The 17,507-nt window shown below is 38.9% G+C and overlaps 1 protein-coding gene across 2 annotated transcripts; it reads right to left on the bottom strand.

Annotated features, from left to right (window-relative positions):
- Positions 1-279: 279 nt before the first annotated feature.
- Positions 280-16,924, bottom strand: MED30 (mediator complex subunit 30). 2 transcript variants are annotated; one of them, XM_057367818.1, is made up of 5 exons: positions 16,841-16,924; positions 16,135-16,340; positions 15,109-15,267; positions 11,428-11,538; positions 280-529 (listed from the first exon to the last, which is right to left on the bottom strand). In XM_057367818.1, the coding sequence occupies exons 2-5, from the start codon at positions 16,306-16,308 to the stop codon at positions 434-436; spliced, it is 540 nt and encodes a 179-aa protein (XP_057223801.1). In that variant the 5' UTR covers positions 16,309-16,340; positions 16,841-16,924; the 3' UTR covers positions 280-433. The 2 variants fall into 2 exon arrangements, with proteins under 2 accessions (XP_057223801.1, XP_057223808.1); XM_057367825.1 differs by having other exon boundaries at positions 16,804-16,872.
- Between the last annotated feature and the right edge of the window lie 583 nt (positions 16,925-17,507).

Raw genomic sequence — 17,507 nt, 5'->3', positions numbered from 1 at the left:
ACTGATTTTGGCCTTGTAGCTTACTGGAGCCACTTTCCTGTCTTGCAACTTTTCCTCTCTGTCGAGGCTGTTTGAACTGCACAGTGGCATACAAATACATGCTTTTAAAAATTTTAATTGTATTATAAAGAAAAGCCAGAAACACTTTATTTATAAAAACCCCTATTTGCATAGCAATCCAAACTACTACTGTAAATTACTGAGTCTGTACAGCCTAAGTGAGTATCTCAGGTAAAACTTATAGGCGGAATCTTGCATAAAAACAAACCAAACACCATATAAGTTATTAGAAAACAATCCAACATTTTAATCTTGAAGACTTCAAACATTATTGCAATATAATTGTGGAAAAACATGTTACTTCTTAGAAGGAAGTTAAGCATACTCAAAGAGGTTGGTATCTTCTTCAGTTACAAAGTTTGATTTTCCTTGTTCAGTTCCTCATAGCCAACATGGCATTTATGTCCCAAATAAGATTTCGTAACTGATCCATGATCTGCTTCAGCTGCTGATTTTTCAGTTTCAGTTTCTGTGGGAAGAGTTTATTACAAGTTTTTTTGAGATCAATTCAAATAACACACTCAAAAAATCAACAAACAAGTTACAATGCTATGAAATGTCATATGAATCTTAATCTCAGTTGTCRGTRAGCACTATTAGTGGGATAATACAYCCCCTTTAAACCACATTCTAAAAAYASAAGAAAGCCTCAAGAGTTAAGGACCATGGCTAGATGGGGAAYGTTGTTTCTTTTCACAGCAGCCTTTTATCAAAACACCTGACACCTTCAAAAGCTGGAGGCTTGCAGGGTTCAGTCCTCACTTTGAAGAGAACATCCTAAGCTGGAAGAAAGAATTTGGGGAGCAGGTAAATTTATGTGAATATATGCTTTATAACTTGGGTTTGGAGAAAAATGAGGGATTAACAGTACAAGTCTGAACAAAACACAAGGTATAGGTGAAGCAAATCAAGGTTTTGCAGCCCTTCTGCTAAGTAGGTCAACCATGATGTGTAAAGAGTCCTGTCTTGAAAAAGGTTTTCCCAAGCAAGCTGATTTCTTTAAAATTGTGCATTCGTTTTTGCAAACTGCAGACGCATTTGGGGGAACAGGAGAACAGCAAATCAGCTTTTATTTGGCTGCACAGTCAAAACTAAAAAATTATGTCTCTACGGAAGAAATATTGGTGCGTTAAGAAATCACACCATTTCCCTAACCTTTCATGTTTCACAATAATACTCATATTTATTGTCTCATTTATTCATTTTCCTGCTCAAATCAAAGCTGTTAAGAAGTAAGTTAGGTTGTTGTTAACAGTACATAGTCTGCCCTTCAATTAATTTAATTCTGATTTGATAAGATGCCAGCCTTCTCACACTAGGGATCAAACCACTTATTCATTAGGGAAGTCTAGAGTTCCAAGTGAAGTGAAAGCACAGGGAAGACTTGCTACCATCAAAACAGACCCAAATGTTTCAGGCTTGATGTAACTTTGTTATTTGCACTACACAAATGGCAATACATTAAATGCACGGCTCAAATCAAGTAACTGGAAGAGACAAAACAAAGCAATATCCTAAAGTCTCCTGAATTTTGATGCAGTCAACACAACAATATTTTTAAGTTGCCAGCTGGTGAGCTGGGAAAGAAGTCCAGAGAAAAAAGGAAGCCTATTCACTTCAGATCTGTAAAACCAGTCTGAAGTAATACAGTAATTAGTCTTAGATTACATGTGGAACATAGTAAGGGAAATAGTACAGACTTTGCAGGGCACATTCCCTGGAAGAAAGACAATACTTGATCCAGACTCCCAAGAAGGATACAAAAACAGATGTAGGACAGTTTATGTGCACTAACAAGGAGTTTCTAGTCAATAATCTGACAGACTAAAAAGTGTTTTAAAGGTAACTATATGTATATATCTAATGCTCCTTTCTTTTCTGTTTGCTGATCCAAGATGTCATAACATCCAGCTCCTAAAGACAAGAGGGAAACCAAGACATGTGTAGCTACCACAGCATCCACATGACAGAATTGCAAGGGTCTTCCTACAAAAGATCATGAATGCAAGATCTTGATGCTTGAGAAAGCACAAGAGGGATGAGACAAACAAGCATGTTCATACCAGTGGCAGTTTTAAATACAATGTTGTTTGCCATCCTCAACATTCAGTCCTAGAGAAATCAGTGACTATTACATCACATTACTGCTATAATGCAAGCTGTAACTCCCTCATACTGAGGGTGTGCCATTTCAAGGTATTTCAAATCCTTCATCAATGAAAATGAAGGCGGAACAGTTGGTGATGGTAATTCAAGCCACAGACAGAAATAAGAGCCATTGACCTCTRACAGGCAGATTGTTTTCTCTCTCCATCCATGTCTAACTGTACTGTTAAATAGTGTTACTCACATGAACTTTGTGCAAGTTATGCTTGAAAGACTCATTCTGTAAGAGTGTTTTTCCTTTCTTGTGCAAGTATTATGACACTGTAAAATGTTTGATCTTTATTTGATGCTAGACAAGGGAACCTTCAGAMTGGATTTCATTTGTTTTCAAAGCATCTCTAAAGACAAGAAGTATAAAATTGTTTATTTATCTAAAGATAATTTTAGATCCTCATCTTTAGTGAAGAGCTAATTTCTTAGCTCCTCTACTTTTTCTGGAGACAGAAAAAACATCTAAGCTGAAGCACCATCCCTGGGTTGCTAGGCTGTTGAAAGAATAAAGAAGAGGAAAAAATCCACTTCAGGGTGCACAGTCTCCTAATTGAAATGCATACAGTGATCTTTGTTACTGATCTTTGACAGACAGTGGTCCACACCACAAAGTACTACATAATTAATATGTTCTGCACCACTGGAAGTGCTGGCCTCTGCTTAAGACTTTGCTGAGCCAGTAGGAACATTTCAACTCAAGTCTAACCTTGAAAAGATAGGTGAAATGGCCTTCTCAGGAAATAGGCGAGATCTTGAAGCAGCTTCTGCAGCAATGACAAATTTTCATTTGAACAGATTGCTTGCAAGTTGTCTCCCACTCTTTCCTCCTTCTGTTGAAATGACTTAGTTGAACCCTAGACTGCTTCTCAGGATTAACAGTTGTGTGAAACAAGAAAAAGAACTTCATCCTACATGCTTGCTACAGCTTCTGACTTAAAGCTGTTTTGAGATCGCACAGGGAAACTATATGAGGCAGTTTATAATGAGTTTAGGAGACCTACATTCAAGTTACATYTGTCAGGCATGTTTCTGTTAGTCCCTCTCTCTCAGAAAAGTGATCTGACTGAACACCAACATGAGGAGGTCTTCTTTGGTGATGTTAATATTCAATGGGATCCATTTTGACTGACCTTGTAAGTATTACGGCCGTTGTGATGGAAGTGGCAAGGACTGCACCTTCCAGCAACCAACAAGACCTTAGTTGGCTTAGGTCAGGAATGTCATTTATGAGAACATATACTGAAGCACAAAACCCATATAAATTMAAGTAAGCATAACATAAACACATAACATAACATAAATAACCATTAACATACATCTAGAAAATAGCTGTCTTTCAAGGTAGAAAAGATGCCACAAAGAACCTGCCATGTTTCATACAGATTTGGGTTCAGTACGGCATTTGACTGAAACAAATTTTTCACAAAAAGCCATTTTTGGTTCACTAGCTTTTTATTAGAAACCAGTGCTGTCTACATACAATTCACAACTCGCTATCAGAGATGTATCAGAACCTTCCTTTGCATACTGCTCCAGTCTCTCTCCTCATTTTAAGCTCAGGTATCCTTCAAATTTTAAAACTAAAGCATCACTATGAGTCATTACACTGCACTGAATCCACTTGTTAGAAGTCTCTTCTTCAGGTAAAGAAAATAATGCAACACTGTGGAAGAACAAGATCGTATTCCAAATAGTACTTGCAAAAGCATCAACAATACTTGCCTATGTTGTACAGGCTCTTCTTCTGCTTAAGGGAAAAAAAAAAAAAAAGCAAAGATCTATTTCCATCTTGGAAATTTATATATAAGATCATTCTTAAGATCATTCTCCTGAATGCTGTGCCAGCTGCAGTTTTTGCCTGCTCTATTCAAGATCTACAATAATTAAGGTCAGAAGAACATCTCAGTGTCTCAGTGTAATATTAAATATTAATAACTGCAATACCTTTACTTGCACAAATCTTAGCAAAATTAGGAAAAATATGTTTACTTTGTTGATTAGGACTGTACCACAAAGAATTTGCATCATGTTCTTTCSCATGAGCATAGAATCACGGAACAGTTTGGGTGGGAAGGGACCTTTAAAGATCATCTAGTCYGACCCTGCCATGAGCAGGGCCATCTTCAACTAGATCGGGTTGCTCAGAGCCCCATCCAGCCTGACGGTGAATGTTTCCAGGGATGGGGCATCTACCACCTCTCAGGACAAGTGTTTTATCACCTTCAGCCTAAAAAAATATCTTCTTTATATTTATTCTAAATTTGTCTTCGTTTAATTTAAAGCCATTACCCCTTGCCCTATCGCAACAGGCCCTGCTATAAAGCTTATCCCCATCTTTCTTATAAGCCCCCTTCAGCTACTGAAAGACTGCTGTAAGATGTCCCTGGTGTCTTCTCTCCTTCAGTCGAACAGCCTCAACTCTCTCAGCCTTTCCTCATATGTAGTTGTTCCATCCCTCTGATAATTTTTGCAGCCCTCCTCTAAACCCACTCCAAGAGGTCCACGTTTTCCTGTGCTGAGGAACCCAGAGCTGGACACAATACTCATGCTACTCCTGACCATTAAACTGCTGTAGGAAATGATTCTTGAAAGCCTTACAAAGCTGACAGTGGCCTCTGTTTTYCCAGGCAAGTCAAGTCCAAGAAATTCTACAAAAACAGGATGTTTGTAATAGAAGAGTGGTATTTATACTGCTCTTTTTTAAAATGAGTCCTTCATAAGGAAGGAGTGAGAAGGTGGAAAAACTTGCTTTTTTTCTTTTTTCCTCTGGTAGTCAAGAGACTACTACAATGTTATATGCATATAGCTGGAAAAAAAGTTAGAAAAAACACCATCAACACTTTGCTCAAGCTCTCTTAAAGCTGCCAAGTGATGTCTTAACTTATGGCTGCTCAATTGATACCAAGGCTTACTTTCCATCATAATAAATTCATRTATCAATCTATTTATAGCTTTTCCCAAAGGAATAAAAAATATTMATCACTAATACAGTAACTGCTGTGCAATTAAACATTAACATGCTCATTGTCCAGTATTTACAGCTTTTCCTGATGTCATCCACAGGCATGACTGTTCTACACTTAGCAGAAATGAGAGACTGAGTTTTCTGCCTTGCTCCTCACCTGACAGCTGAAAGGAAACCTGGCTCTTTCTGCATGTGCAACCCTGCATCCTTGAAAGAAACAGMARCACCAGTGACAGCCTGTGCTCTGCTGCATGCTCAATACTTGTCACCTAGTGACCCAGACAGGATTGTATTTATCCACTGATCTGTTGTTCTGAGAGGAATAAGGAATAATTCATTCAAATAGATGGATGTTTGCTTTTTTATCGTTCAACAACGAGGTCTGAGGTCTTATTTACTGAGTACCATCTAAGCTCTGTAGCTTGTAATGGAATTATTCATTCCCCAAGGTGCTTCTCCACCACACTTGTCAGTGTTACTTCCCCATTCTTAACATGAAAATCACACAGATGTATGATCCTCAGTTACAGATGGCAAACTCAGTCACACRAACACTACAGATAAAACTGCACTGCTGCCAACTTTGTCCAAAGACATTTAAGATTCACATTCATCTCTAAACTTCTTATTTTAACAGTTTCCCACATATTCAAAGCTACCACGAGCCATAAGGGGAAGAATGAATAACTACTCCAGACAATTTGTGGCAGAGAAAAAAAAACTCAGTTCCCAAAAGCTGCCTTAGTTACTCACTACACACAATAAATCTTCCTTCTCATTCCCAAATTCCCTGCTCACTCAATAGTCTAATGCCAGTTACACAATACACAAACCAGGATTTTTATAATCTTATTTACTACAATACTGATTCAATCTAAATAGTGCCTGGTCTGCAATAAATACAGAATAGCTCAAAGGACTCTTCYCAAAAACAAAGTGGAAAGGTGGGGAGAGGAACCAAATGTGATATTGCAATAAAGGTTGTATAATATACATCTAAATGAGGACAAAAGGGGACAATTGGGATTTTACAGACAGCTTTATACTCACATTTTTCTAACTTTTTTCAGCTTTATAAGCATTATAGGGTTTTGATATAAGACACAATGTGAAAAASTTTGTGTACAATATTTTATACTGAAAAGGAAATATTTCATTATCTAGAATAATAATGCATCTGAATGCTGAGAAAACTGGTTTATGAGATAATAAGACCACTGTATGTAATTTTCTGTTGGAAAGGGGGGATGCTTCTGATGAAAAAGAAAACTAACACATCTGCAAGAAAGGGAAGGAGAGGGATACAGAAAGCTACAGGCTAGTCAGCCTAACCCCTGACTCCAGAAAAATCATGCTGCAAATCCTTCTGGAAGTCATACCCAGACACATGAATTATAAGGTGCCTGGGAACAGTCATTCTGGATTTACTAAAGATGCCTTGAGTGCCTGACCAACAGGATAGCTTTCTATCAAGAAATGACTGGCTGTCTGGCAAAGGGAGAGTGGGGTTTTTTTTTTACTTTCATATTAGTCAGGCTTTTGACACAGTCTCTCACTGTCTTGTAGTCTTATTGGAGAAACATGGTTTGGATAGGTGGATTACTGGGATGGTGGAAAAWGAGCTGGACTACAGGATTCTAAATGCTGGGATCATCAGTATTAAAGTTTATCAGGAGTGATACTAAGATGAATATTCTTAATATTCTTATTTATGACTAATCCACACTTAATGACCTAATCACCACAATAAAGTTATCAAATTGGTAGACAATGCCTAAYTGGGAAAAGTGAAAAACATACTCAGTGGTAGGATATTGTATTCAGAGAGACCTCAACAGGTGGGAAAGGCAGGCCAACACCTATCTCAGGAACTTCAATTAAAGCAACATCTCATATCTGCTCACAGAAACAACTCATACAACAGCACAGGCAGAGGGCTGACTGAATAGAAACGAAATTTGCAGAAAAGGCTCTGAGGTCCTTTTTGATACTTTCTGACAAGTTGAACTTGAGTCATCAGCAGATCYTTTTGCGGCAAGGAAGACAAACTGCACTCTGCCCCATATTAGCAAGAGCGTACCTCTCAGCTCAGGTGAAATTGTTACTCTTCTCTGCTTGGCTGTGGAGAACAATTGTCCAATTTGGGGATTAACACAAAGCTCTATCATACTGGATAATGTCTAGTGGAAGGCCACCATAATTATTAAAGCTGTGTTTGTTCAGTCTCAAGCAGAGAAGCTATAGGGCAGGACCACAGTACTGTCTTCAGCTACCTAATGAACACAGAGAAGACAAAGCTGGACTCTGCTTGAGAGTACACAGCAAAAGTATGAGGGGCAGTGAATATATAAGCTACAGCACAGAAACTTCCAATGTAACAATAGCAAAACTTTCACAGTAAAAATCAACCCTTAAGAGAGGCCAAAAAAAGGTATCCTTACACGTATTTGAGATGCTACCACATGTAAATTGGAGCAACTGGATCTTAACTTTGCTGGTTGGCCGTTTTGAGCTGGGGGCTGAACAAGGCAATCTCCAGAACTCCCACTGAGCCTAAATTCCTCTGATTTTACCATTGCAGAGAGTCAGTTTGAGTACTCTAAAAATGATGGAAGTGTTTCCAGTGCAGATTAACCCGCCAAGGTGTCCAAGTAATGAATGCTTCAATTCTTGCCAAAGCGCTCTGTGGTGCATGCTTATATTTTGGGTAAAAAGSACTCTACACACACAAAACTAATTAAAATACATGCAAGTAGTGTGAAAGGTAGTTTAAAAGGAATTTAGGTCTTTGGCATAGTCCTGAACAACATCAGCTGCAAGGCACAATGCTTTATCAAAAAAAGCCCAGAGCTAAACTCATAACAGCTTAACTTAAATGTCTGCCATGTAGATTGTCTTTTCCTCTCTCAGTAAGATYACTGTTAAACACTTAAACATTAATTACGAATATCAAATATGCTTGTTTTCTAAAGGGTTACCTGGAATGCCCTAATTTTGCTTCATTTTCAACCAATGTATTTACACTACTTAGGTTTTCCTAAGTGCTTCATTGAWACCAGACCTACAGCATGAATGAAACCTGAGCTGTTGCTCCATTTCTAAAAGAGAACAGTAAAGAAAATTGCTGATAGGGCAGCAACACWGGTTAAATCATTCTCAATTTTTGATTTGCTGTTCTCTGTTTCAAGTCCTGCCAAATGTACTATAAGACCTAAGGTGAGASTCACATCTTGAAAATAATACTGATGATGCTATACTTAACAAGTAAAAAACTTATAGACACATTAAACACTCAAAAAACATGAACAGAAGAGGGGAAATCTTGGTTACACTTTCCACTTGCTGTCAATAGGTAATTTTCAATGAAAAATGGATCAAGGCTTGTACTAGAAGACAAGTACAAATGCTAAACTGATTCTAGAACAGTAATTTATTAAAAAAGTCAACCACCTAAACAATTTACAAGCCCAGAAAGCACATACAGATAAAAAGAATCAGCTACATTTTTGGGAACTTCAAGAGAGAATTGTTTAAGACAAAAGATAGAGGTAGTCAGTGCTCAAGAAATGGTTTGTTTGTTTTATAGTAAMTGTACAGACTTTTTACTGTGGGGTCCCTTGTGCTATAAAGCTTAATAGGCTTTATTTAAACTACAGTTGCTAATTATTACTGAATTACTAGGATGGAAATTCATTGCTTTGTAAACTAATCTATATTTTGAATTAACAGGCAAATACTTACATAACCAAGGTCAGCACATTAAACTTTCTGACCTAAAAGTTAAGWCTAAAAAAGCAGAATAATTAAGTAAGACCAAAAGATTTCACTACACAGCAAACCAACAGCAAAAGCTCCTGCAGTTTGTAGGAACTCTGATACATCAACAGGTTCTCCTGCCCCAGGAATGAGATGGGGAGTAAAGGAATGCTCCCCTCCTCCTCCACTAAGGATGTTCCCTTCCCAGAGAACTGCAGTAGCAAAGCAAGGCTGCTGTTTTTCAAGTCAGAGATTCTTGGAACCAAGGGCATTTTTGTGTGAGAATATATGATCCACAAGGTTTATAAAGAGCTAGTGCTAGCACWGGCAGTGCTCCACACTGTGGGGCAGTTTGTGCCTTTTACATACATCCAGAGCCACTGCAGAAATCAGACTAGCTGGGATATCACAGCAAGAAGGGAAAAATTAGGAGATCCAGGGCAAGTCTAAGAATTCAYTAAAATATCACAATAATATCAAAGTATCAGGTTACTGCAATAATATTTTTTGCAATAACATGCAAGATGGAAAAAATGCCTATCACAGCAAAAAGGATTAGGTAAGAACGTGACAAGGAGCCGAAAGAAGAAAAGACTTGGTCAAGAATATAAAAAGCTTCTTYAACTATCATGTTGGTTTCTCCATCACAGCATTTCCATCAACATTTTGTATTACTGAAATTTTCCTGAAATGAATTCATCAAATTGAGTTGGAGGTGGACATTACATACTACAGAGGACTGAAGAGCTGTCAAGTGTGACAGCTAAGAACCACAGCAAGCCCTCCTTGAGCCCAACAACCAGCGTTGGAAATTAGACCAATAATCTGATTCTAGTGATTTTTCTTTGCAAAAAGAATTTATATATTTCCAGTCATAAAAGCATTTCCTATTCTGTACTGWATTAAAATTTGAATTTTGAAAATGGTAGTAGATGTCCTTATACAACTGGAGAGAGACAAAATAAAAAAATCAGCAAACATTCAAAAAACAAGAAGTGTAAATTTTTTTTACTGCAGTTACTAAGTATTTGTCCACAAGAATACTAGAGAAAGTTCAACTATCTTGTGAAGATTYACTGTGGAAAATCTGGAAACTAGGWCCAGGCATTTAAGTGTAAATATAGGATTTCAGACCAGATTTAAAAGGTTTCAATGCATTCTTAATTACCAGTTTGCTACCAATGGTCCTGCAACACCATCAACCTTTTTAAGGTTCAGAACTCTTCATAAAAATTTATGAAATTATTTTCACAAGATCACACCAAGGAGGTTTAAAACCATATTAGCATACAAGTASAACAACAAGGGCAAAACCATGTCATAGAATTATTAAAGCCACAGCAAATATGGACAGTTAAGCTTATTAACACTTAAAAATTGCAAATAAATGTGCATAAATTCACAGTACAACGTTACATACAATGTAATGTATACAACCCTGCTACATCAGCATTGAAGAGAAAGATTTCAACAGGAAAGCTGACAACTGCATTTCTCTAAATTCACGTAGTCCTCATTTTCTCCTGTACAATACACATGCATTTTTCTAAACAAATGGGTTATGAAAAATTCAATACATGTCTGATTGTGGAAGACAAATGAAAATACTTGAARTATTTTAAAAGCTGAAAATCCATCAATTATTCTTTCCATAAATAAACATTTTATTCTTTTATTTCTTTTGTTCACTTATTTTTGTAGATTGTAACTCCTTTTTACRGAGCATTTACAGATATTACAGCTATAGAAGTATTTGTTTAATCCTATTTTTGTACTTTACAGATTGAAGAAACAAGTTTAAAAATTGTGGTCTGGTAAAACTACATATTTTTAATCTCAATATTAGTACAGCATAATTACTTCTGGATTTGAATCCATCTTTAATAATTGTACCCAAATGCACAATGCCACTCAAACTGAAAATTTAACACTTAAACTCCTTTAACATTTATAATTCATAGTACTTTTTTTTCTGAATGTGCCAAGATTCGATAAATGTTTCTCTTTACAAAATGAACAGTCWTCCTCAAACTGTCAAATACAGAAGGTAGCCCTGAAAATTCTTACCAACTCACATAATTGCAATAACATTTACACATCAGGTGTCCAATATAAWTTTTTTTAACATCTAAGGTAAGTTTTGAAGATTAACAAGTTCACTGGGCACCTTAGTTCAGTTTGCCCTGTCACTATCTAGCAGGTTACACATAAATATAACACACTGTATTCATAAGAATACATGTTAGTTTTAAAAGAGACACAAGTTAAAATTGTTAGGAAACCAAAACTCTACTGCCAGAGGTACAGCTAAAAAAAAGTTGTTTAACTAAAAGGTCAATTCTGAATATTTGTATGCAAAAAGTATTTATCTCCAATTCTGATGGCACTCATCACACACACTGTATTTAGCACAGCAATCTAGAAATTTAAGCTTTATAGCGTGCAAAAAACATTTCTCATTTTATGCAAATTAATTTCAACTTTSTTACCTTATTTACTTCCATGATTTCCCTTCTCTCTTCAGTAGCAAAACGAAGCTGACTTGCAGCACCACGATCATCATGCTTGGAGCCATCTTCTTCAACATATGGAATAAGTTGCTGTGAAAACAAAAAACATCAGCAAAAATTTAAAAAAAAAAAAAAAAGAAAAAAGGAAAAACAAAAGAAGAAAAAAGAGAAGAAAAAGAGAAAAAAAATCAAATCCCAGAAATACATGAGGTACTACCATTTTCTGCACAGGTTCTAACTGCCCAAGAGAAAGGGGAGACAAACCTGTTTGCTACCTCAAGCCTAAAGGYCTTGGAATGACTTCAGTTGGCTCTCCAGGAAAACTGTGTGCTTCAAAAAGACACAACCCCCCACACCACCATGCCCAGACCAAAGAAATTTTGTAACTGCAGGTAGTAGCCAGTCTTTCCATTTTMAGATGTTTATCATGGATAATCCTTATAGTTTTGAATTCTGTAGACAGGGATTAAAAAATTTACTATCCCACACTAAGAAATACCACAAACATGAAGTTATTGTTATTATAAGGCATTTTAGTGATATACTAATCATAAATATGACTGGATTTACATAGTTACTTGSTTAATACTTTAGTTATGACTTGTTATTTTAATGAATCTCTGTTTGGCTACTCTTAAGGCCAGGCCCACAGTTACCTAAAGTAAGTTTKCCTGTAAGTATTTCCCACTGTGTTCTTAGACACACAGAATCATAATTTTGTTTAGGCTGGAGAAGGCCATATTGTGCTGTCTTTTTTGTAGGCTTCAACAAGGCCAAAAATCCTYGATGAAGAATTTCTAAATGAATGCTAATGTACGCTTCCTTGCTAAAAAAAAAAATTGAAAAGAATCAGTAAACACACTAGAAATAAAACAAATACTTGCTTCTGTGTCAGAACACTCCCAAGCTTTATTGTATTTGTATTGCTAAACTAAAAATCTATTTTAAAATAATACATCTACTAAGTCCATATTCTGTCTTTGCTTTTTCTGCCCTGAACCATGCAAAATCACATCCGTGTTCACATACACACTACAGACAAATGGAAGACTAGACTGATGAAAGTGAGCAAGAAGACAGTTGAAAATTTAGCCTGGGTGCAAGCTGCTCATCAAGTGCATATTAACTTGTTACTTGAGTGCAATATTACAAAKTATTCAGTGCCTTCAGCACTCTGATGGAGAACTTAACTTTGAKTTAACCTACTGAAAACCGAATTTCCTTCTATACAAAAATTTTTGCAGCCATTCTTTTAAGCTTAGAAAATGRACAAAAGCTACCACACTAAACTCTGCCAATGAAAAGTAGTAAAACCACTTACTACATTTGCAAACCATAAAGAAGAAGTAGTGGGGCTGCTAAATCTCTTGGAAAAAACTCTCTCACAGAAAAATAAAGTAGCATTTGGAGTAGAACATTTCCTTTGAAATTCCCTGTCTTTCAGAAAAGGTGATAGATAACAAAAAACCAACAAACTCAAAAAGAAAAGCAGAACTACACCTAATACACAAAGCAGGAAATTTAAACTTTGTAGCCACATCTCCTCCACAATTACCTCATCCCTTGCTATGTAGGTGAACAGAAATTTAATAACACCTATTACACTAAAAGTACATGTTAACAAAAAAATAAACTCTCATATCAATAATAATGAACTAAGCAATACTAATAGACACTGACTTATCTTGACTGTGTAAAARGAGTTTTGTTGATATATTGGAAAGATATGGTTAGAATGTCAGCCACTAAATAATACGATTGAGACTATTATTGAAATACTGGAAGAAGAATTTCAGAAAACTGATCCCAGAAGAATGGTATGCCACTGTCATTCACACTAACCAATAAAAACATGAGCAGGCAAGCATCTACTGACTTCAGAGCAGAAAATACTAAGAAGATGAAATATCACCCCTCCAACTATTGATAAAAACTTTGCTGTGCATAAGCAAGTGAAACCTTGCATTTAAAGAGCCTGAGGTGACTTCTCATTTTCTCTATGGGCTTCTTTTTCATCCTGGTAACAGGAAAAAATGTGAAAATTTTTATAACTTCCAACAACAGACAAAAAAACCCAACCCCACCTGATCCCATTTCCATGAGAAAATAATGAAAAGCTTTTTAAGAGGACACAACTATCTGGTTATTACACACAAGTCAACACACCATGAAAACAGGTTTCATTTTATTAAATGGGAAAATAAACTTACTGCCTGGCTTGCTGTCAGGTTTCCAGACACATTTCCCTAAAATCTTCATCAAAAGTCAGTGATTGCTAACTGAAATAGTAGTCTAGAATAAACTGCATAGAATGGACTCCTTAATTTCTTTATTCCTATTCAATTAGGAGACTCAAACTTTGAATRTAATGYSTATATGATTAAAATKCAATGGACAATCAAAAGTCKGTTACCAAAGTTGCCTCCAAATMCAGAGGTCAGTAATTAAAGAATTTMTAAGTTCTGGTTAATATAGAGCAGTAGCAACTCGAATTGTAACATAAATCAGGGTTTAAGAGTATTACTAGAAATTAGAAACAATTTATGAGGGGGAAGATGAAATTTAGATTTTATGAGGAACAGCACTTTGATTAAAAAAAACTTTTGCCAATCCTCCTTCCTGGAAGTCTTATGTTGTAACTTTTYTATCACCACTGCACATTTAGGTTTTGTTTATACTGGCCAGCAGGTAGGGAATAGCTGAGTAAGGGAACGATGGAGGCACAGACTGATGGCCAGAGAAAGTAACTAACACTTATTACTTAGGAGCCAGGCTGACAGGTGACAGCTTGAAGTAGGCTTTTTTCCCACCTTTTCCCCTTTCTTTTAAAAAAATTGCCCTGATCCTCTTTCTTTCCTGGGGGAAATTAAGCCAGAGGAAAAAGGCTAAAATTTTAAATTACATTTGCTTTTACAGAATCACAGAATCAATTAGGCTGAAAAAGACCTCTGCGATCAAGTCCAGCTTATGACAGAACTCCATGTCAACTACACACTAAGTRCCACGTCCAGTTGTTTCTTGAACACCTCCAGGGATGGTGACTCCACCACCTCCTTGGGCAGGCTGGTCCACTGTTTAATTGCCCTTTTTGTGAAAAAACTCCTCCTAATGTCCAATCTAAACCTCCCCTGATAGAGCTTGAGACCATGTCCTCTTGTCCTATTGCTACTTGCCTGGAAGAAAAAAGCTGATCCCCACCTGGCTACAATCTCCTTTCAGGGAGCAGTASAGAGAGGAGAGGTCTGCCCTGAGCATCCTTTTCTCCTGGCTAWACATCCCTCAGCTGCTCCTCATCACATTTGTGCTCCAGACCCTTCCCCAGCTCCACTGCCCTTCTTTGGACATGCTCCAGCCCCTCAATGTCCATCCTGGACAGAGTATGGCCTACACTGAGATGCAGCCTCACCAGTGCCAAATACAAGGGAAAAATTTCAAATGGAATCCCTCCAGCTTGATGGGAATCCACCCCAAGAATTGATGATATTAATGTGAAATCACAATCTTTCAACGAGTTTTAATTAATAAATAGAATTCAGTCCACTGAACAATTTCAGTATTGTTAAAACCCGCTATGAGCCTTCTGCAACTGAGGAGGATGGATGATTTGCTATCCAGAATGGTATTTTGATTTACAACTTATACATAAATAAAGATACTTACTTCTATGGGAACAGGATCAAGCCCAGCACAGTTTTCATTGCATTTGTCATAGACTAGTCTGAGTTTTCTGAAGAGTATTGATARCTGACGGAGATGCTCCTGCAGCTTTCCCAGTCTGTCTTGATATGTTGCAGTATGATAAGTAACACCATTTGGCAACTTAAGAGAATCAAAACATTAAAAACATTACACTAAAGTTTCTGTCATGTGAAATAAATAAAGATATCAGACAGGTTTTTGTACATTTTAAAATAAGACAATCACACTATTCCCATAACAATCACTGAAATTTTAATTTTCTTTATCAGCAAAATTCTGAATTATATGTGCTCAATCACTGGTTCAAACACATTCATGTATTCTACACTTTGGTCATTGTCAATGCTCCTGACTTTTCAGCGAGTGTCTTCACAATGTTTAAATACGCCATCGTGATTCAAGTATTACACTTTGAGATTCTGTGTCTCAACCCCAGGCCACACAATTCAGTGACACAAGAGTCATGAAAATACAGAGGGAGTGGGAGTGATTATTTATTTTGTACTCTCCACAGAGAAAACATGACAAAAGTTTGCATGTTTTCTTAGTAAGCAGACACAAATAAGGATTACATCCATTTTCCTAACAAAAGAAACAAATAGTTTGATATGGAAAATATTACWGAAAAAAATMAATGATAATTGCTCTAAAATTACTCCCTGCATGTTAACATGAACAGAGAAACGTAACTGACCTATGAACAGACTTCACTATACATAAAAGTTACTACATGTATTTAGAGCTTTTTTTCATTGTGGGGGCAATGACAATTCAGCATTTTTTAATTTTCTCCATCTTAACTTAATACATAGGTGTAAGCAAATTATATTAAGAGTAGTACTCACTTCTTCAGCCAATCCTCCTTTTTAGAGCAGTTTGATTGAGTTTTCTAAATGTCCTAAGGCATCTCCTGTGTTTATATACACTGACACTCGGTGATAAAAACATGGCAAGTTGAGYGTCACAAAAAATAAAGTTGTTTCTCACCTGCATGTTCCTCAGTAACTGGAAGATTTCCATGGTTCGAAACACAATGTCCTGCACGGTCTCTTGGCCGATGCGGCAGAGGGAAGCCGTGTTCACCTCCCTGGCAGCCTGAGCCTGCGTCCCGGAGAAAGCGCCCGGCGGCATCCCGGCCCCAGCCAGCGGCGGGGTYGACATCTCCCGGCGCTACCCAGCCCCACCGGGGCGAGCTGCACGAACAAGTGATGACGGAACGATCAAATACTCGCTCGAGCCCATCCTAGCAAACTTCTGCAGGGCGCCCATCCCACCCCTTTTCCCCGTACGCGGCCCTATCCAAGGYAGAACCGTCCAGCGGCCGAGGCTGGCTCAGCGCAGAACGGCTCGGGCCGGACACCGCTCCCTGAGCCCCGCAGCTCTGCCGGCGGTGGAACTGCGGGTGCCCCTCACGCACCTCCCTCCGCTCACAGCTGTCACCCCGCCYCGATCCCTCCCAAGGGACACGACCGGGGCTTTTGCCCAAAACCAGCCGCCAAAATCGCAGCCCTGGGCTCCGGGACCGGCACCTGCCCGACCTGTCCTCCCTCAGCTCCCGGGGCCGGGGCGAAGCGGTGCCCCGACCCGCAGCCGCCCCGCACCCGCAGCCGCCCCGCACCCGCGCTCCCGCCCGGCCCCGCTCCGCGCTTCAGCCACCTCAGCCCCACTGAACCCCCGGCCCCGCCGCACTCACGGGACGCGGACCCGCGCGGGCGGAAGCACTTCCCGGTGCCGGTGCCGTCACAGCCGGCGGGGCGGGACCGGCGGGGCGGGACCGGCGGGGCGGGACCGGCGGGGCGGGACCGGCGGGGCGGGACCGGCATCTGTCCCACCGGCTTGAGCCGCTCCTGAGGGGCCGCTGTCCGTCTCGCTCGGAAGTCGGGGCGTTTTTCTGGCTTGCTGCATCGAGTGCGGGTTTGCGGGCRGGTCAGCCAGCATGCGCGCTSTTGAGGTTGAAAAGTTTGGTCAGAATCCCCCGGCATGTTCACACAGTCCCACCACCCCTCTGTCAGATCACAGAATCATTGAACAGTTTGGGTTGGAAGTGACCCTAAAGATCATCTAATACTAACCCCCTTGCCACGGGCAGGGATGCCTTCCATCAGGCCAGGTTGCTCAGAGCTCCGTCCAGCCTGGCTTTGAACGCTGCCAGGGATGGGGCAGCTGCAACTTCTCTGGGCAACCTGTCCCAGTGTGTCACCCTCACAACAAAAGATTTCTTCCTAACACCTAAACCTACTGGTTTTCAGTTTGAAGCCATTCCGCTTTCCTTATCACTACGGTTCAGGATGAAGAGTCCCACCCTACCTTCCCTGTAGACCCCTTCAGGTATTGGAAGGCTGCTGTGAGGTCTCCAGGCT

The sequence above is a fragment of the Malurus melanocephalus genome, unplaced genomic scaffold (assembly GCF_030028575.1).
Source record: "Malurus melanocephalus ecotype Western Australia unplaced genomic scaffold, MMel_1.1 scaffold_3, whole genome shotgun sequence".
NCBI classification, from domain to species: domain Eukaryota; kingdom Metazoa; phylum Chordata; class Aves; order Passeriformes; family Maluridae; genus Malurus; species Malurus melanocephalus.
The sequence above is the reverse complement of the archived record's forward strand: the minus strand, read 5'-3'. Positions and strand labels throughout refer to the sequence as shown.